Raw genomic sequence first — 21,283 nt, 5'->3', positions numbered from 1 at the left:
GGGTCGGTGCTTTTCCATCACATCCCGGGGACCGCAGGGAAGTGCTTTTAACGGCAGCGCTTTGTTAATTATCGCAACAAACAATAATAATTACCAGACCTCTCACATTTCCCCCTTTTCACCCCAAAACACATGAAGAAGAGTTTTTGCTCTCGTTCAGGATCACGTTTGGTGCGGCAAATCCCCCCCATCCACAGCAAAACTGCAGCACGGCACCGACGCAAAGGAGGCAGCGCCTTTTCGAGAAGATTTGAGCTTTTTTTTTTTCTTTTTGCTTTTTTTCTTCTTTTGCATATAAGAGGTTTTTTTAATCCTTGCCGCTACCCAGTCTCCACCGCCCACCGCTTCCTTGAAGTGAGACAGGAATTTCCCAGCCGCGTGCTTGTTTTAACGCCCCGTGGATCAGCATCCTGGGGAAGGGGAGCGAGCCGGGGAAGCAACACGTACGCAGCAGCCGTGGCAAAGCTGCTTACGCGCCTCGGGGCCGCCAGCGCGGATTAGACACCCGCGGGGCTTAAGACATCTTAATTTGATCGTACATCTGCGTTCCCCGTATCTACCGGGGACGTGCAACGCCGAGGGCAGCGTGCCGGGGCCGATGAAGAACCGGGCAAAGCTCCATCACGCGTCCGAAACCCCGCCACGGGGGATCGGATGGGGAGCAGAGCGGCTCCTTTTAAATGGCTTTAGTAGTTGGAGGAGCAAAGCCTGGGGAGGTGAACGTGGCTGCACGGCCCCGAGGGGATCAGACCTGCCAACCCTGATGTGCCGCGGGTGAACGCTGCTCATCAACGGACCGTATGTTTCCTGCTCCGTACGGGCACGGCTGGGCTCTGCGTCTTGCACCAAGCTTGTTCGACACCCAGGTAAGGGGGAAAAAAAAAATAAAATAAAAAAATCTTCATTTACAGGGTGTTGGTGAAGGTTTGGCAGTGCAGAGCAGTCGGTGGGAGAGCACACGAGGAGTGAGCAACGCCAGCAGCAAGACAGGCAGCGAGGCGGTGAAGTCATCTGTCCAGGAACCGGGACAATCTTCTGCACCGAGCGACGCACAAGAAATAACCATGACTCAGTTTCTGGCGTGCAAGCAGCAGGCACAGATTTTCTACCTCCTCTCCAACATCCGTGAGCATCAGACAATCATCGATCTGCACGAGCCACCACCACGAACCTCCGTCGGTCAAGTCAGCAACACACAAGCAGCTCGGGATGGGACAGACTGCCTTGCTGGCAGCTGCAGGTTGGCTTGGAGGACTGGAGCGACATCCATATGGACGTACCCACAGTAGAAACGTTGAGACCGGCCTGGACAGAGGTTGAGCGGGAAGGTCTGGCTGTGGGAGCAGCAGAAAGCAGGAGAACCATGGTCAGCAGGTCCTCAAGCTGTTGGCTCACATCTACCACCAGCTAGTTGGGACTCCAGGGTTGAAAGACAATAGCCAGAGAATTAATCCTCGTAACTCACAGAGAAGGGGAACAAGACAGAGTGCAAATCACTGCCAGCTCCTAAGAGGTACAAAAGGGCACATCCAAAACCAATACATGGTCACCAACCTAAGAAAAGCCCACGAGATGGGATGAGGATACAATAGCTGCAGTCCCTCGTCCTCAGCGTCATCGCAAGGAAACCTGGCATGCATGTCTCAGTGCTTTTGAGTGGGGGGGGATGGGGGTGTAATGGTGCAACCACCAGAGCAAAATCAGTTTTATTTAAAAACAAAATGCCTTCCCTTCCTGTAAGGTTTCCCAGCAAACCCTGACAGCATTTGCAACATTATTTCCTACCTACCCAGACGCTTCTACTTACCGTGACTGTATCTCAGCCACATCCTACAGGACGAAGGCACAAGGTCTTCTCTGCGGCTGCAGGACCAGGAGCATTTGCAGGGCCCCCGGCAAGCACCGGTGCCAAGGGTGGAAGAGGTGGCATAACAGGACAGTGCCGAAGCCGTGTGCCGGCTCCCGGGCTCCGCTCCAAACTGCCTTCAGCGCCACGTGGCACGGAGCCCAGCTCCTGGGCTTCCTCCCCGGGGACCAGGCGCCCGCACCATTTCTCCATGTGAGACGTCTGCCGGGAACGCGACAGGGGTTTGCACACACGCAGTCTAGAGCTGCCGAGCTCTTTCTAGTGCTGCCGAGCTCTTCCCAGCATTTTGCAGCACACTCTCACGGACACAAAGGTGTCCTGACCCCTTGCTCCTACCTTGCAGTGAGTAAGAAACAGCAAAAACAGCAAGAAAGACAGCAAGGTCTCTTCCCCTGGCTAATTTTGCAGGCATAAAGCTGAATCCATGTTCCTTCTCTAACGTCCTTTTGTACCTGATCATCTGCATTAACAACAGCCAGTTTGTTTCCGTGCGTCTTTTTATTGCCTAAGGGGCAGATTTAAAAGAAGGGTAAATAAAAGACAGTGCTGGAGATGTGCCATTACGTCTTGCTTTTGGACAAGAGCACAGTGCCTGTGTTCCCCGTCTCAGGCAGACGGGCCCTCTGCTACTATCCAAAAGCCTTCAGAAATCATAACATACCTTCAAAATAATGCAAATTCCCTTTTGTGTTTTCAAGGTGTTTGCCACGGCCAGCTAGACGCAGACATTTGAAAACATTCTGACTTGCTTTCTCATAAAAGCTTAGACTCACAAGCAATCTGAGCTCGTTAGCAGGGATATTGGGAGGAAACAGCTATTTCTTGGTTTGCTAAAAATCATTAAAAGTGGGAATAAAGCAGCCCTTTGCATTTACTGGGTTGCAGTATTGCTGTTTGCTGTATGGAGGCCAGGGCCAGATTTATGAAGGATTCTCAGCATCTTTAGAGGAATAAAGCCGCTTCCTTGCCTGCCCAGGGGCTGATACGGCTCCCACCACCCTGCACTGTTAGTGCCTTCCAGCATTAATTTGTTTTTCCTCTCTGGTGGAGAAGAATCTCCTTCACAGGTGGAGAAACAAGACAGGGGAAGACTAGCAAAAAGCAGGTCTTTGTAGGCATTTTTGGAAGAGTCTTAAGATGCTACCGAGCCCTGCTTCTCCCCCCCTTTCAAGCTATCAGCCCCCTCTCACAGCCCCCCAAATTATTTTTGTGAGTGCGCTGCCTCTCCTCGTGCAATGCGAGCCAGCAGAGGGAAGGAGGCCCTAACCCTGCTGTAAAGGCTGTTTAACTTGAGAGGCGCGCGGCACTGTTGTCGCTCTGGCTTAGGATCGTCACGGCAAATTCTGCTCCAGGGACCAGGGGGTGGGAATTTCTCACTCAAACAGAGTTCAGCATTATCTTAAACCCACCCAGGAGCACGTGGGTCGTGCATCAAACCACGACGTGAGCACCACAGATTGGGCAGAGCAAAACCTAGCTTGCTCGCTCAGTTATAGGCCTGTCTGATTTTTAGCATCTGCTATCACCCAGAATCCCATTGTTTTTTACATCTTGACATTACATATAGACAGGGACGTTCCATGTTTCTATGCAAAACCAAATTTATAATTCCAGATGCATACAAATAAACCAAACGGCTACAGTAGCTCTTACCTTTATGTGTATTCCAGGCTGTTAGAGGCTTACTGGCTACATTAAATATTAAGCCATTTCCCTATACACTTCAAAGAGCACATTTTTTTTTTTTAAAGTTCATCAGTGGCGAGAAGTGCCATGCAAGGCTGTCTGGAATAACAAATACCTCTTTTTTTAGTCTGATCCAAAGACCCTTGACGTCGTCGCAAGGTTGAGGTCTTACTACTGATTTCAGCAGGCTTTGGCAGCAGCCTTGGGCCACAAAAAGGACGTAAGAGGTTGATGCAGCTTGAAGACTCCCTGCACTTGTCCTCTGCAGCTCAAACCTGATGAAGGAAGAGTCACCCAGGGTTCACTTACACTGCACCGCACGCAGCCTCTCTCAGGGGCTATAGAAAGAAGTGGCCACTTGAAGGAACTTCAGAGATTAGTGGAGAGCAGGTCCATTAAGGGCTATAAAAATGAACGCTCCAGGTGTATCTTCTCCTTCAGGATGTCCACTGTATGGAAACATCACCAGCAAGGGCTAGGCAGGCTCCAAGGGGTTCAAGCCATGCAGGTCCCCAGAGGTCATCCAGCCCATGGGGCACCTTCCCTGGATAGTTATACTTCAAGGAGCTGCAGCCTCAGCTGTTTGGACGTGCCGGGTGCTGCACAAGAAGAGGTAAAGTTCAGCCCTGAGATTCGGAAGTGAAAGAAGAACAGCCATGAATTTGCAACGATGGGGTCAGTACAGGAGTGTGATAGCCCAGACCCATCACGTCCATTATCTTTTTGAGATAATCCTATTTAAAACATGCTTTTCAGGTCCATTATCACTTTGAGATAATCCTGTTTAAAATGTTTTCTCCTAAACATACTTCCCAAGTGTCAAGCTTGGTTTCTCTGCTCAATCTTTGGGCAAAAATCCCGTCATTTTAAACCAGTGTTTGCCTAAATCTGAATAGTTGTGAAGTGATAACTAACGTACCACGCTGAAATGAAACGTGTTTCTCTTTTTTCCCAGTTGGTCTCACGCGCTGACATTTGTATCCTGGAAAACCTGGATGACATCTGGCTTCCTCGCAAGCTGCCGCGCCAGCGTGCCCGTGCTATCCGGGGCATCTTGCAGCCCAGCACGGAGCAGGATCCGCGCGGCGTCCGCCTGCTGCCCAGCGCACGCTGCGTGCAGGGCTGTGGGGGAGACAAGATGTTGAGACAGGAGCTGAGATTGCCCGGTACATTCAGCCTCAGCCCGCTTCAGATGCAAACATCAGATTCCCAGTGAAAGAAACCGAGTCAGCGGAGGGAACACATCAAGGGTGAAAGATGACTGTTCCCAGTTGCAACACCCAGCCAAGCAGCCGTGTGATGGCACAGCAGGGCTCAGCTGCCGCGGCCGTGCATGTCTACAGCAGCAGTGGGATGACTAAACCTGCACAAGCAGCGGACACGTCCTCTTCCACACCCAGCTGTGAGCCTGGCTTACCCCAGCTATTACCCTGTCTCCCCCTTGCAGATTACTAGTCCCTCCAATCCATCAAGCAGTACTAGCCTGGCTGAGCCAAAGCTAACCAGGTTTGCAAACATATTGGGTGTATTTAAGCCAACTTGGTTCATTTTGACTGAGTCATGGGCAGAGGGTGCCCACAGCAGGAGGGCTGTGGGACAGAGCAGAAGGCCTCCAGGCTTCTTACTGCTCTGTGTTTGGGGTGGATTCAATAGTGACATGCAAGAGAGGGGCTTGAAACTACTCTGGATGTGACCGGGATCCTTTATGGGCTGGGGGTCCCTGTCAGCTCACTCCAGGGTCAGGGAGTAAATGAGAAAGGTTTCCATGCACTGCGTGCAGCAAAGAGCATCCCAACAGGAGGAGGCTGAAATACTCCAGCCCAAGCCCTAGCTCATCCCACAGACCCCTCTGACAGCCAGCACGCTGATCCAGCATGGCTCCAGCACAGTTAGGCAGTCCTGTTACACTTGGCTTGTGCAGCAGGGTGAGACAGCCTTCTTCTCCCGGCCCAATCCTGCACAGGGGTGAGTATTTTTTTTATGCTGAGGGTCGTTAGCTCCTGCTGCAGGCTGATGTTGACCATGGGGCATCCTGATCCCCATGGATAATCCATTTAGGACACTTTGCAGGAGTGGAGTCTGGGTGAGAAGCTCCCCAGGATGCAGTGACACTAACACAGCAAAGGTGCCGGGGAACGGGGCAGCCGACGGGCACGAGGAGGCACCACAAATGTCCCAGCATTAGACGAGTTCAACAGAACTCAAATTTACTCACTGAGGGGGTGGAAGGGGAGAGTGAGAGATACAAGACTGTTCATGCTCGCCAGTGAAGCATGTTATTAAGCAAACCTGAAGACTGGGTAAGTTGCCAATTTTGGCAATGGCTGAAACCATTTATATATACTTTTTTTGAGAGAGAGATGCTGATGCAAGAGATGCCTCAGACTCTCACGCTGGGAATGCCAACTCACTGGCATTACTATAGCAACTATATTTACATTCAAGCTCTGTTATTATTTGCTCATAACCTATTCCTAGGCAGTTTGCTAACAAATTGAGGCTTAAGAGCTTGTGCAATTGTTGTATTTGTCTGCCTACCCTAACCGTTTCAAACTGGCTAATTTCAACCAAATTTGATGGCAAGGCGGTGGTATCAAAGATACTAAGCTCCTGAAAGTTTCATGCAAAATAAGCAGCTGGGTAAAGAGAAACACCAATTAGCATCTCTGTTCTTCCCCCAGGGGAAAGGCCCCAGTGCAGGCTCAACCACGCCATTAGACATCAGAAAGTCCAGCAGGAACAGAGCCAGTGAATGAAAACTGCAAAAAAACCCAGGCTTCACATGTCACACTGCTCCAAGAGCTTTTTGCATATGTGCATCTGGCATCTCCTTGCACGCTCCACTGAGCAGACGCAGCGCGGGCTGCTTTGGAGGCTGGGCTCCTGTTACTAAAGCACGCTCTCGCTGTCATACAAAGGGTGAACAAATACATCGGCAGCCTTACCAGAACGGCTCTTCCCATCCTTTGCATGGACATCAGCGCCAAGGGACAGCAGTGTCTGGATGGTGTGTGCGTGTCCTTCCTGCAGTGGTCAAGACAGGCACGTGGAATTCAGAATCAGCTCTGCACAATTTCTCACCTTTGCATTTAGCAGAAATAACTCAGGCCTGAAAAGAAAGGAAGCCGCAAGCAATCTGTCCCTAACTTCATACAGCACCTGGAAGGGCACAGATGCAGATCCACTCTTTCATGGTGAAGTCTGGGCCTACCAGGAGCTGCTTCAGGCTCCAGAGGACCTTACAGCAGCTGGAAATCAGGGTCAGCTGCCTGTGGCAGTGCAAGTCCAGTCCATTAGCCAGGGATTACCCAGGCACAGCAGACACACTGCCATTACCCCACAGGAATTGGTCAGAGAGATGCCACCAGCACCTTCTCCAGCCCTTCTGCTGGCTACCCGTGAGAGGAGTCGGAGCTTGGCCCTCAGTCAGCGTGTTTGCATGCCTCGCATGCCCCCGGCAGTGATTTTGACCCAGAGGCTGAAAAACCAGCAAGACGCATCCCAGCAGCAAATATTTAACACTGTTTTAAAACCAAAAGTGTTCAGTTAAGACCAACAGTGCTTAAAATCATGTTACAGTGCAGAGCTGTCTCTGGTTGCGGTGGTGGTACAGCCAAAGACTGAGAGCGGAGCCTCGGCAGCGCAGGTGTGATAGACATACAACCCAGTCCAGACCCAGGCAGGTGGATCTGCTTTTAGACAACTCTAGATCCCATATGATCTTCTTGATTGTGGTCAATAGATCCGCTTTGCATAGCCAGGACCTTCAGGTGTGAGGAATTTGGAGGATTGTCTCCCAGCACAGCTTTGCCTTTGCCGGTGGCTGTGGAGGAGTTAATGCACAAATGACATCTGACTTAAAACTGGGTGACACAACCTAAAGATGTTTCTTAATAGCAAATTAGTGCACTAATTTGTCAGCTGATCTTGCCTTTGCCTCTCCAGTCCTCACCTCCAATCAAGCAACTCAATTAAATTGCTTTTAACTTCAGCTGGCCACAGAGCTGTAGGATCTCTGATTTACCTTTCATAATTGGCAGCTGGCTGTTTGTTAAAAGGACTAAATGTCAGCAAAAAGCCATGTGTTTTCCCACACTGTAAATCCACTTTAAGTACCATGGGGATCTAGAGTTGCTCTTACTAAGGTGTATTTCAGCTCAGAGAGCAGAACCTGTTGCTGATGGGCCTGTTGCGCATCTGCCTGCGGTACCTTCAGGCACCGGCATTTCCTAAAGGATAACTCCAATATTTGTAATGCCCTGTGAGAAGACGCAGAATGCCATCCTTACACACCGTCATGACCCGCAGTGTTGTCTATCTTTCCTCCGCCAGTAGCCAATTTTAAATGCTGCAAGGGAAAATGCAATACAGCCCCCACACCCCTCCTCTCTGCACGAGGTTCTCTGTAGATAAATCCTCTCTCCTTAAATAATGCGCCTGATTTTGTAATTACTTCTTCAGTGCAATGAATTAGTCTTTGTCATGTGGCATGAGAGTGGAAGGCTCTTATTTTTATCCCCACCACCCACTCTTTTCCCCCATTATCGTACGACTTAGTAGCATCTTCCCCCCTGCTCAAGGCTCCTATTTCCCTGCTGCATGCACACCCCCTCTCAGTGGCAAAGACAGCAAGCCAGGAACTGCTTTAGCTGCCACAGCCTTGGCAGCAAATTGAGTTGAAAGCGTAATTTGATTTTCATGTATTTATAAATGCAAAGTAATAAGAAAAGAAGAAAAAAAAACACCAGCCAAACAAATGATGCTGTAAATATAAAGTGACACTGAGCCTCGGGAAGGAAGAGAAACCCATCAAATCGCTCCCCAATCAGCTGCTCGCCAAGACAGAGCTGGGATCTTCTCCAAGGCACATTATATTCCCCAATAGCCTTGCTGTTAAACGTACCCTTGGCAACCAAAAGGGCTTTCAACATGGTTTCTCAGAGCATGAGGAAGGGAAGCTGGGAGAAAGGCCTCCTTTGTGGGAGCCAGCAAATGCCACGGCTGGGTCCTGCTGGAGGAGAATACTGTTGCCAGCACTCCCAGTAAGTGTCATTGATGCTTTTGTAGGAGTGGGGCGCTGGGATGCTGCTTCGTTCCCACTACAAGTCTAGACCAGGCTCTGAGTGCTGCCTGTTAAAGCTCATGAGGTTTCACGTGCAGGGATCTGAGCTGGGACCTTCCCTTGCCACCAGCTGCCAGCATGCTGCACACTGGGGTGTGAAAGCATCAAGCAGGAGGGAGGCAGCAGGGTCCCAGGAGGGATCCTGGTCAGCGGTGAGGCTTTTAAGATCTGCTCTGCATTCCCAGGGAGCATTGCAGGACCCACAGCCCACCAGGCCCTGCTTCCCACATGGGCATGAGATGGGAGGAGGAGAAAGCTCAAACGACTCACTGCCTGGAATTCAAAACAGCTCCTGTGCGAAGGACACAGATAAGCACCCACGAGCGAACTCCGCCTTTCCACCTCTCCTTTCTCACGTCTGGCCACAGGCAGGCCAGAATCCAGCCTACTGGGACAAACAGTTGCTGTTTCACAGTGCATCAGCCATATCCTGCCCAGCAAGCTGCTGACATGGAGACTGGCTACTGACCCCCTGGGACCCAAGCCACTGGGGCTGAAGAAAAATAGAGAAAGAAATCCGAGCAGCATTTCATCCACATCTCCTCTGCCAGGCAAGTGAGAAGACGCTGGTGAAGAACTATCACAGCTCATGAACTGTTGGTACCTACAGCTCCCAATAACTAGCAGGGTGGACTCCCTTCAGGTATTGCACTTTGGTCCAAAGGCAGTGGACTGGAAGAGTAACGCTCGCCAGAGGTGTGGGTCAAGTCCTATCCACAGCATGGCCAACTGTGCCCTATTGCCACCCGCCTCTGCTCCTGCACGATCCCACTCAGCCACATGCCAGGCAGGAGGATTACTAAGCCACAGCACAGTCAGCAGCATGGGCAGAAGAGTGGTGAACACAGCAACTCAGATACCCACTGCCACTCTGCAGACAGCTGGACACACTTAACAAGGGTCTAAAAACCATTAAACAGAGTATGGGACTGGTCAGGAGCAGACAGACAGTGACAGAGGATGAGCTAGGAATGTAAATCCTCCATCAGTGGCAAACATCTAAAAGAGCTTGTTTTAGATGCCTGCGTGTAGCACACCAATTGGCAAAGACTTTGTAGAGGAAGCCTGGAAACAGGAACAAACCTTGGCTGCGTAGTGCAGTGCTGTGAGTTGGAGGGCCGTTGCTCTCTCGTTGACATCAACACCCAGCTTGGAGACGAGGAACTGGATGGCTTCATCCTGGGCCGTGACGGCTGCCCGGTGCAGAGGTTGAGCGCCCAGCACATCCACGGCTGAAGGACAGGCCTGGAATGGAGGGGAGGATGGAAAGGGAAAGCAATGAACCACCCGGCCAAACTTTCAAGGACAATCATCAGCCCAAGCAGAATCATGTCTGCCTGCCATGGCGACAGCAATGAACACATAGGATGTCACCACCAGGACTGGTGCAGTTGGACTTAATGATCTTAAAGGTCTCTTCCAACCTAAATGATTCTATGATTCTATGATTTGCAGACCAGAGCCAGCTCTCTGCTGAGCTTTTTAAGTGATAAGCAAAACTAGCGCCAAAAAAGAACCAAGCCCCTCCCTCTCTTCAGCTGAAGCACATATGATGGGTTTCAGCTCTTTAAAGCAGCTTGAAACAACCCATCTCCAGCTTCTGTGCTGGTGGAGAAGAACTTGGATGCAGGTAGAGGGAGGGAGATGGGTAGATGACCTCATGAGATCTCTTCTGTGGGTCTCTGAATGTGAACCGCAAAGACATAAAATCAAGAAGGGTAACGGAAGTAATACACAGTGCACTCATCTTAAAGGATATAATCCAGCCTCTTGAAGCCTAGTGGGCCTGACTCATGGTTTTATAAAACCTAGAAGGTAGCAACACTGCCATTAGTGTTTCCAGTGCTGCTTCATGGCAGTAAGCCAGGGCACCACAACGAGGAAATTAAATCAACTCTTCCATCTTCACTGCCTGAAATGCGAAACTAAAAGTGTAAACAAACTTCACAAATGTTTCATCCTGTAAGGGCCAGATGAGCGAAGACAAGCACATGAACACCTCCTGAAGTCAACAAGTACCTACATACTCAAGCACAACCTGGGCATCAAACCACCTCTGCTGAGTGAGGCTATGTGTTAAGGCTGAGTAAGTCCAAAGCTAGTGATCTTGAAAAGTGTGGTACCCCATTCCCTGGCCCACTCCGTGCCACGCTGGGTGCTCAGCTGGCCAATTCAACCTGCCAGCGTGGCACAAACAGATTCACTGTTTTTGCCATGCTAGCTTTCTGCCAGGCCAGTGAGGTGCCCCGGTTTGGCGTGGTGTCTGATGAACACCAGAGCTGGTGCAGGGGAGAGGCAAAGTGAGGGCAAAGTAGGTGAGAAGGGAGACACAACCCCACCTCTGTGAGAATCAGCCATTAGGTGGGCTCCAACCATCTCACATCAGTTCAGCAGTCAATAAATAATGCAGTGGTCTGGTTCCTGCTACGCACAATTGGCTCTAATGACATCCCTGTTACACCTTGTATGTTGGAGGAAATCAGAGATTACTGGGAGACAATACAGGAGCAGCAGCTGCCATGAGAGAGGGAGGCCAGAGATGAGCTGCTGCTGGCGCAGCCAGACATCTCCACGTTATCGACCCTCAGCGATGCCACGAGAGGCTCCATGCTGAGCCCTGGCACTCCCAAGTGCTGGTCTTGGCTTTGACACAGCTGCCCCTGCAGCGCTCAGCAAGTCCTGTCCCCTCCTGCCACTGCCTTGTGTCTCCATCCCCCTTCACCAGCTATGGGGACATATCTCTGCCCCAGGGTGAGATCTTCACCATGAGCTGAGTCCTGGTGGCCTTACTCAGCAAAATCTTGCTCATCTCCAGAGGGCATTTGCCTTCTTTCACAATTGACTTCTTTACAATTTGGGAATTTGCTTCCTTGCAACATGGTTATGGTGAATGCGCAGATTGCCTGTCCTGGCAGTTCTAGGTCAGGTCCTGGAGGAGGGAGTTGAGGTTTTGGCACCTACCTGGTGTTTTTCCAGGAGCAGCCGGGCAATGTTGACGTGCCCGTTCTGGATAGCATCCATAAAGGGAGTGACTCCACATTTGTCTCTGCTGTCAGGTTTGTACTGGCACCTTTGAGAGAAGACAAAAGCCAGGACAGAGTTGTTGGCAGCTCAAAAATCCTTACTGCACTAGTTGCTTTGCATTGGTGGTGCAGGAGACTATCAGCGGATAGGATTGGAAATGGCATATATAAAGCCTGTCCATAGACCATGCATAAACCTGTCTCAGTGCTTTACAGCCTGATGTATGGTCTGCTGGGATTTTTTGGGTCAGAGATCTGGTACTCAGCTGATGCAACTTCTTCAGGCTGCAGAAAAGCCAGGGCTCTACAGATCATTTCGATTTCCCTTGCCCCCTGAACAGAGGATCTCTAGAAGGGGTAAGGTGTGCACTGGCAGCGGGGAAAACCATATCCTCATGTAACTACGCCATGTACAAAATCAAAGCTCACAGGTCTCACTCAGGTTAAAGGTCCATTGAAATGAGAGAAGACTGCATTAAAATTGAAAGCCTGGCTCAAATCACAGGGCTATGTTTATGCTGGGCCAAGCATGGACAGGAATTAACAAGGCTGGGACAAGTCAGCTAGCAGGAGCTGTGGCTAGCAGTGGCTGTGATGCCCAGGGAAAGCTACTCCAGCTCTGGCAGTGGGCAGTGCTGGTAAGGAAGGTAACAGGGTCAGGATGACTGGGCACAGGCTGATTTAAAGCCACTTCACAGCAGTCTCCCAGAAGCCACAGTCTGAAAATAAAGCCTGGAGGCTGAGTCCAGCCTAGAGGAGCTGCACCCAGAACCGAGCTGTCAGAAAACAGTTTTGTTGTTATTGTATGGCCTCGGACACATCGGAGGCAATGGGAATGAATCAGCACAGAAAAAGAGCAGAGTTATATAACCGGGGCTTATGTCATAGCGAAGTCAGAGCCCATCGGAGCCCATTCGGAGACTGTCCTTGTCTCAAAAGCCCCTAACCGGCCGTGAAAAACCCAGAGGAAACAGAGATGGCCTTGGGATCACATGCAGGGCAGCTGTGCAACCGGGCTTCCCGAATGGCATAAACTCCCTTTGTGTCCGGGCGGCTGGAGCGAGCCTGGTGGTGGACAGGAGGCGGGGGAGAGCGGGGCGGCAGAGGCAGTGCTGGGAGGAAGCCTGCTTACCGCTCCAGGAGCAGCTCCACAATGTCAAAACAGCCGTGCATTGCTACGAGAGGGAGGAAATGCATGGTTAATTTATGTTTTCACGCCACCGCCCACCTACAGTGAAACAGAATCAGGTTTCTGACCCTTTTGGCTTACTCATGATGAGGGAAAGGGTTCTGAGAGGCTTTAAATTCAAAGCTTTTGATTATTATCTTTTTTTTGTAATTAAAACATTGTCTCCAGATCTCAAGCCTTCCCCTCCCCTGATCCTATAGGAAAACACCAGATAAACCAGGGAAAAGGCATACATATAGGCACCATTTGCCTCTACCTGCAGAGTACATGCGTGAGAGCATATATGCAATTAAGCTGACACAAAGATCTTTTCTTGCAAGTATTTGTTAATCCCTGAAATGAAATGTGTGAGAAGCAAAATGAACACAAAGCAGGGAGCTGGTGAATAGCTGGATGGCATTTCCACCCCTCCTCAGCCACTCAAACTACCCATCACTCCCATCTAATCACCCTAATGAAGCATCCTCACCCAGACAGCATCTCGGAGGAAAAACAACAACAGTGGGGGAGGATTTGAACATCATGCACTGAAATATCCTCCCTCTATTTTTTTAAAACACATCGTATTACAGCAATGTAAGGACAGTCTCATTCTGGCTTTTTTTCTGCAGGTCATTTTGCAAAACAAATGAAATACTGAAAAAAAATAAATATCAAAGCAAGCCCAGAGCTGCTACATCAGGCTATTTACTCTGTGCGATGAAAGAAGGGCTCCTGACAAATGTGTGTTACCAGCAATAACCTTCAGACGCAGCTGCACAATAGATGCTCTTTGAAAGCCCAACGAAGGGCTCCCATCCTCCCAGACCTTGGCCATTTGCTCCTGCTCCCTGCCCGTTTATCACCCCTTCACCTGAGCTGATGTAAATACAGGCAGAGCCACACTGTGAAAAGGATTTTTTAAATGGAGGCTTTAAAAAACCCAAGCTACGTGAAGAAAAAACACCCCAAGCAACGCATCCTTTAACAGCAACAGAGACACAAGAAAGCTGCAGTGCTCAGATCCACTGTTGCACTCCACTTCCTCTAATTACATGTCCCCCGCTCTCTTGCCTCAGGCTACGGATATATGAAGCAGCAAAGCTTAAGGAATCAACCAGAAAAAAAAATGCACGGGGGAGAAAATTACCCATCATCTATGCAGGGATAACTGTGCCAGGAAGCCAGCTGGACTGGTCACGGGTTAATGTGCTCATATCCACACCCTTGGGATCTAAACTCATTGAGACAGTGGTTCATCTTGACATGATTTCCATCCCCCCAGCAGCTCCAGCATCATCTCCGGCCCCTCGCCCGTGCCCCCGCCTCAGGAGCTGTGTCTGTGTAACTCAGCTACGTGGTGGTGTGTGGGGATGCTGGCACCAGCACCCACCAAGCAGCAGCCCCCAGCGTTGTCCTGGGTTAAAATTATGCTGGGGGCAAAGGTGGTTTAAGCAGCTCCAGCCCTTCCCGCTGCCCAGTCGCTCCTGCACCAGCTGCTGCTCTGCCAATGTGTGTGTCCAGGGTCTAACCTGGATCGGTAAAATGATCAGAAATCAACCCAAATCATGGGTTGATGGCTTTGCCACAATGAAAGTCAAACATAGGAGGCAACACAGAGGTCAAGACACGTCTATGAAGCAGTGAGAACTAGGCACTGGATCCCACCATCACTGTCTGTACCCCTGTATCCCAAGTGCTACGAGGCAGGGAGGAGACTTTAAACTCAAGGTCAAAAGGTCTTTTTCCTCAGGACAGTCCTCACCCTGCTCCTGACCCCATCCCCAGACCCTCAAACCCCAGACCCCAACCCAACATCCATGTCTCTGCAAGGAGAGGGCTGAGACGGGGCTGCGAGCCCAGCCAGCCAGCCCAGACACGGAAACACAAGACCTGGGATTGAGCAGGGACAGGAGAACATGCAAATAAACGAGGATTAGCCATTTCTCATTCAGGCAACCTGCTCCTTGCTGCCCAGCCTGAAATATCAAACAATTCATCAGCTATTTTTCATTCTCAGGCCAAGCACAAGGACTAAGGCACAGCCAATGCCCCTGGGCTGGGACTGTCACTGCTGATGAGCAGTGCGGTGGACAGGCGGCTACTGAGGGCCGGAGAAGTAACAGGAATGACAGCCAAGGAGCAACATACCCAATAGATTAATTACAGCACAGCAGGGGTCTCCTCACGATACCTTGGGTCTTTGCGGAGAGTCAATCCCTATTAAACTCTTTGGGAAATGAGTTTAGGTAGCCGCAGCTTTTGAGCTGTGGCTCCCCACACTCATCTCTCCTGCGGAGACACTGCCGAGCCCTGGGACACACAGCTTAATCCCCGCTCATGGATGGGATGTGTTTCAGATTCAGGTCAGCCACCAACCTCCAGCCTCCAGCCTGCCCCACAACATCACCCTGACTTGGTGTCACACAATTCTCCCTTCGCTCCCTTGCTCCCTCCATCGTCCACTCTCACTGCATCTCTGGAGGGCAGAGTTAAGGGGATTTAAGTTCTGGGATGACCCATGCTTTATCTGCACTGCCTAGCTTGCACGGTCTGTGGGTAACCAGACCTGATACTCTGTAAGGGGCAATGAGACACGGCAGGACAAACTTAGTTCTGCATTAACAGATTTTTGGGCCATTCAACTTATTGAGACTCAGAGAACTTAACTGAGGCACACCTTGTGCTTCATTCATAAATTAAGATTAATCACTGCATTTCAAGGTTGAAAGAGTCGGAAAGCCAGAAACCAAATCCAAACTGCCTCTGGGTCACTGTTCAGCTAACTGCCCTTCTGCTCCCCACCATGCCTGATGACATCTGTGGTTCCTCAAACCAGTTCACTCCCTGCATTTGTCCTTTTAAACCAATGAAAGGGGCAGACAAGGGGAATCGGACAAAATGCATTCCAACACTAACAACAGCCCCTGCATATTCCCAGCAGAGACTATCCTTCCCCTTTGCAGAAAGGCACTCTGGATTTCTCACCGCTAGATATTACCTTCTTAAGAGCAATGTGAGAATACCAAAACCTGTGATGCTTCTTCTGGTGGTTACACCTAGAGACCCTACAGCTCTTCAGATTTGCCATAATGACCTAAACCACCAAGCATTCGGACAAAAATGGATCATTTTGAGAGATACGGCTCTTACAAAAACTGATGACAAGACTAGAAACCAAACTGGTAAATATGTCCATCAACAGGTAGATCCCAAAAGGTGTCTCTCAGCAGCTCTGCTGCTTTTAGGACTTTTAAAATGCCAGGATATGCTTGGAGCCTTGCAGATTTTCCAAGTGCAATTTGCAGCTTCATATGCCAGCAAGGGAAAGTGTATTGCAATGTGTTCTGAGCTGTGGGAGCTTGGATATATCTGTCACAGGGAGGCAGAGATGGAGACAAACACCCTGGTCCAAGGAGGCCAAAGTCAGTGGGTCATCACGAGCGCTCCTCGGATGGATCCACCACTCCCAAGAGAACATAACTGTTATGCACCACAAAAACATGCTTTGAGTACAGGCAAAATCCAGTCAAATGGGAACTGAGGACCCTCCAACCTCACAAGCTCAGTCTTTGGCACATCATTAAGAAATATTAAGCCTAATGCTTGCTGTTTATTTATCTGAAAGCAACTAAAATGAGTGTCTGTCCTGAGGTGAAACCCTGCAAAGATGCAGCAGAGCACTGTTAGCAGACTGAAGTTCAGAGAGGTGAGCTCCCACTAATGCCCACCACTAGCCCCTTTTCATTTAATTTCAATAACTTAGTATTTAGCTGTTTCCCTGTGGTTTTGTATCAGGTCACACTTTGCTTCTCCAAAATAAAGGTGAACTGAAACAATAGCCCCCTTCTGTTCTCCGCTGCCATCACAGGCCACTCTTCTCTTCCAACCCCTCCGGTGGCAACGGGACCCTCTTTTACCTGCTGTGTGCAGAGGCGTTCTCTTAATTGTGCTCTCTGTGTCCCAGCTGCTCGGGGACATGTCCAGCAGGTACCGGAGGACCTGGGGATGGCCCTCACGGCTCGCGATGTGGAAGCAATTCCAGCCATCCTTATTCTTCAGCAGTGGGTTGGCTCCATGCTCCACAAGAGCTTTGATCACCTCCAGGTTTTGCCTGGTGCAAGCCATCATTAGGGGAGTCCTGAAAGAAAGACAAGGCAAACCTAATAACCAGAGAGACAGTGCCGTACAAGTCTGATGGCTTTTGTTCTAACGTCTGAGCTTGAAGTATGATTTAAAGTTGTCTGTAGCACCAACTGGCCTGTCTCATAAAACACAGTAGCTCAGTGCCAGCTGTGGTGAGCTATCCAGAGGGAAAACTGATGTACTAAAACCCATCTGAGGTAGTAGGAAACTTTGCTGGCTCAAGGCAAAGACCTTCTTCAAGCCCAAGGCTAAATTTATCATCCCACCTGGATTCAGATGCTTTGACTGAGGCTCACCACGTGCTGCATACGGACCTGTGAGATTTTACAGCACTGCTTTTTCATGCAGGTAATACTGGGTCTGGACTTTTGGGGACTGTTGAGACAGAGCTGTTAACATCAGTGTTTCTTACGCCAGCCAGTCACCCAGAGAGGCAGCTATGGCTGCAGGCAGCAAACCACGGACAACTCTGCATATCCTGGCAGTAGAGCATGAGTGTACCAGCAAATGCCACTCTGGAACATTTCTAATGCAGAGCAGCTGGCCTGAGAGTGAAGCTTTTCACAGTTTTGTCCTGTTTCAAATGTCTGGGAACAACCTTTGACACTTATAAACATAAAATGCTCCAGCTGTAAGGACAGATAAGGTCAGGAAGAGTGTGCTGAGAAGGGAGATAAAATCTCCAGTGATGGAGATCTTTAAGAAGAGATTAGACACGTGTCTGCTGGAGACGATGGGGTAGAGCTGAGCATGGAGCTCTGTGTTTCCTGCAGCTCTGTTTCTGTACAGTGCCTCAGATCAGCGTATATTTTCAATGCAAATGAGACTTTGTCCAAGGGCTGGGACATGCGCTAGCAAGCACGTAGCTCCCCATTTTCAATCCATGGATGGAAGGGAACTGCAGGCCTATCACACAAAACCAGGCTCGCACACACATCTGCACGCAGCTCATGAGATCTCTGCCTCCCTCTGCTCCCCCTGATGACAGCATGACACTGGCATAGCCTCGAATTACGAGGACTAGGATGCTGCCTTTGTATTTATGTTAGTTCAGCTTCAAAATGACCTCCCTGGGCTTTAATTTGTGGGCTGGAGAGAATCTTTGCCTTCTTTTGGCAAGGTGGTACACAGAAATCTCCCTCCCCAAGAAGAGGCTTTGACATTAATCAGGCCTGCTGCTTTTTTGTGGATTAGGCTTTATTTTTTATTCCCCATTCTCAGTCCCTCATCATTTGCTTACGTGTTTCCCACGTGGCAGGCAAACAAAAACCCTGAAGAAACCACTTGTTTCTTGGGTTCTTGAGGCTGTTCCTAATATATCAGTAGCAAATCTGACCTAAGAGGCTCTGCTTGCTGAGGGGAAACAGGAGTAAAACTTACTTTTTACCTTTTTATTTCAGTTTCTGAGGACCGGTACACAAAAATGTCAATCAGTATCACTGATTCCCATCCAACAGGGGCATGGGGAAGAACGAATAGCTGCAGATGAAAACTTTTAAATTGGATCTGCTAATGAAGCAGTAATTTACAACTTCTACAATAAACAGGGGGAAATCAGTGATAGGGCTGGAATTTAGCCCAGAAAGCCAACCGTATCCTGGGCTGCATCAAAAGAAGCGTGGCCAGCAGGTCGAGGGAGGGGATTCTGCCCCTCTGCTCCGCTCTGGTGAGACCCCACCTGCAGTACTGCCTTCAGCTCTGGGGTCCTCAGCACAGGGCAGACATGGACCTGTTGGAGCAGGTCCAGAGGAGGGCCATGAAGATGATCAGAGGGATGGAAGACCTCTCCTGTGAGGAAAGGTTGAGAAAGTTGGGGTTGTTCAGCCTGCAGAAGAGAAGGCTCCAGGGAGACCTTCTAGCAGCCTTCTAGTACCTAAAGGGGGCTTGTAAGAAAGACAGGGAGGGACTTTATACAAGGGCATGTAGTGACAGGACGAGGGGTAAGAGTTTTAAACTAAAAGAGGGTAGATTTAGACTAGATATAAGGAAGAAATTTATTATGATGAGGGTGGTCAAACACTGGCCCAGGTTGCCCAGAGAGGGGGTCGATACCCCATCCCTGGAAACATTCAAGGTCAGGTTGGACGGGGCTCTGAGCAACCTGATCTAGTGGAAGATGTCCCTGCTTATTGCAGGGGTGTTGGACTAGGTGACCTTTAAAGGTCCCTTCCAACCCAAACCGTTCTGTGATTCCATGATTCTAAATGACGGCTCCTGCAGTTCCATTCCCACCTTCCACATCCAAGCCCCTTTCAGATATCACTCTGACCCACAGCAAAGCAATCCAGTGACCTACCAGTCTGCCTTTTTCAAGCAGTCTACGCTTGCGCCTCTCTCCAGGAGGTAGGAGACACACTCCCCATGGCCCATGGAGGCCGCTTCGTGGAGGGGTCTTTTGTAGTCGCTATTAAACGCCTCAATGTCCATCCCCAGCACCTCTACCAGGTAGGCGAGGACGTCCCGGTGCCCGTATCGGGCAGCGTGGTGCAGCAGCGTGTCCCCCGAGCGCCCATAGCGCTGGCTCCGCACTGCTGGGACCAGCGCATCGTCCGGCCGCAGCTCGTCCCGGAGGAGGTCCAGCCGTCCTTCCTGCACCAGCCGGAGGAGCGGCCTCGGCCTCTCCCCCTCCGCCATGGCTAGAGATCTGGAAGAAAGGCCAAAATCAGGATTATGGTTTCAAACTGTGGGAATACAATGGCCACTCCCTGGGTCGGGATAACCAGAAATTACCTTCTCCATCAGAAAAAAACAGAACCTGGCCTCTTCCTCCAGAAAAACAATAAATTTCCTTTTCCATCAGCAAATCTACAAACCGGCCTCTCCCTCAGGGGAAATTTCCTTGTCCCTCAGGATAACTAGAAATTTCCTTTTCACTCCAGAAAACCAGAAACTGGCCTCCACTTCAGCAAACCCAGAAATTTCCTCTTCCCTTTGGAAATCCAGGAACCAGCCTCTCTCTCAGGGAAAAACAGAAATTTCCTTTTCCCTCCCCAAAACCAGGAACCAGCTTCTCCCTCAGTAAAACCAGAAATTTCCTTTTCCCTTGGGAAAACTAGGAACTGGTCTCTCCTTCCAGAAGACAAGAAATTGCCTTTCCCTTAGGAAAACCAGGGTCCAACCCCTCCCTCAGGAAAAACAGAAATTCCCTTTCCCCTCAGGAAAACAAGAAACTTCCTTTTCACTTGGGAAAACAGGAAACTAGCTGCTCCCTCAGGAAAAACAGAATTTTCCTTTTCCATATGGAAAACCAGGAACCGGTCTCTCCCTCAGAAAAAAAAGAGAAATTTCATTTTCCCTCAGGAAAACTAGAAACCAGACTCTCCCTGCGGAAAAACAGAAATTCCCTTGCCCCTGAGGAAAATTAGAAAATTCCTTTTCCTCTTAGGAAAACCAGAAACCAGCTGTCCCCTCAAGAAATCCAGAAATTTCCCTTTCCCTCAGGAAAACCTGAAATTTCCTTTTTCCTCGGGAAAATTAGTAATTTCCTTTTCCCTCACGAAAACCAGAAACCAGCCTCTCCCCCAGGGAACCCAGAAATTCTCCTTTCCCGTGGGAAATTCGGAAAATGACCTCTCCTTCAGCAAAACCAGAAATTTCCATTTCCCCTCTGGAAAATCAGAAAGCAGCCCTTTCCTCAAGAAAACCAGTAATCTCCTTTTCCCTCCAGAAAATGGGAAATATTCCCTTTTCCCTCAGGAATACTAGAAATTCCCTTTTTTCCCTCAGGAATACCAGGAACCCGCCTTTCCCCCAGGCTGGGCACCCACCACGTTTCCCTCTCCTCAGCCCACGTCGTGGCGGGTCCCTTCGCAGGGCGTCCCGCGGCGGTTAAAACCCACCCGCGCTCTGCTGGGGCTGCGTGACGTCACGCGCGGCGGCGTGATGTCACCGCCGCGGCACAGGCTGGGGGGGGGGGGGGGGTGGTGACGGTCAACAAACTCCGGGAACAATTCCGTCGGCCCCGATCGGCGTTATCCCAAACGCGGAAGAGCTGCGCCATTGGGCAGCGACAGGTCGCCGCGCGTTCTCTGATTGGTCGGAGGCGCGGGGCGGGGCGGGGCCGGCGGAACCGCGGGGAGAACGCGGAGGCGGGTCCGAGCGCGTCAGGAGCGGAGTGAGCACCGGGGGGGGGGAGGACCCTTCCCCTTAGCAACGGGGGCGGGCCCTTGGCAACGGGGGGGACACCACAGCAACGGGGGTCCCTTGGTAATTGGGGGGGCTTGGTAATGGGAGGGGGACCCTTGGTAATGGTGTGGGGGGCTTGGTAATGG

The 21,283-nt window shown here is 50.3% G+C and overlaps 1 protein-coding gene and 1 long non-coding RNA gene across 7 annotated transcripts; one reads left to right on the top strand and one right to left on the bottom strand.

Moving 5' to 3' along the window:
* Nucleotides 1–699: 699 nt before the first annotated feature.
* On the top strand, nucleotides 700–7,979 carry LOC138688922 (uncharacterized). Its single transcript, XR_011327691.1, has 3 exons — nucleotides 700–866; nucleotides 4,509–4,719; nucleotides 6,235–7,979. It is a non-coding gene; the product is annotated as an uncharacterized lncRNA (long non-coding RNA).
* Nucleotides 3,510–20,980, bottom strand: ANKRD16 (ankyrin repeat domain 16). Of its 6 annotated transcripts, none has more exons than XM_069801513.1 (9): nucleotides 20,780–20,919; nucleotides 19,309–19,656; nucleotides 16,787–17,007; nucleotides 12,831–12,873; nucleotides 11,637–11,745; nucleotides 9,759–9,920; nucleotides 6,499–6,577; nucleotides 4,473–4,675; nucleotides 3,510–4,179 (listed from the first exon to the last, which is right to left on the bottom strand). In XM_069801513.1, exons 2-8 carry the CDS (start codon nucleotides 19,644–19,646, stop codon nucleotides 4,515–4,517), a joined length of 1,113 nt encoding a protein of 370 aa, XP_069657614.1. In that variant the 5' UTR covers nucleotides 19,647–19,656; nucleotides 20,780–20,919; the 3' UTR covers nucleotides 3,510–4,179; nucleotides 4,473–4,514. The 6 variants fall into 6 exon arrangements, with proteins under 6 accessions (XP_069657614.1, XP_069657612.1, XP_069657613.1 ...); XM_069801511.1 differs by having other exon boundaries at nucleotides 3,510–4,152; XM_069801515.1 differs by having other exon boundaries at nucleotides 3,688–3,828.
* Between the last annotated feature and the right edge of the window lie 303 nt (nucleotides 20,981–21,283).

Source organism: Haliaeetus albicilla, chromosome 14 (genome assembly GCF_947461875.1).
Source record: "Haliaeetus albicilla chromosome 14, bHalAlb1.1, whole genome shotgun sequence".
NCBI classification, from domain to species: domain Eukaryota; kingdom Metazoa; phylum Chordata; class Aves; order Accipitriformes; family Accipitridae; genus Haliaeetus; species Haliaeetus albicilla.
Note: the sequence above shows the minus strand (reverse complement) of the source record. Positions and strands in the feature narration are given on the sequence as shown.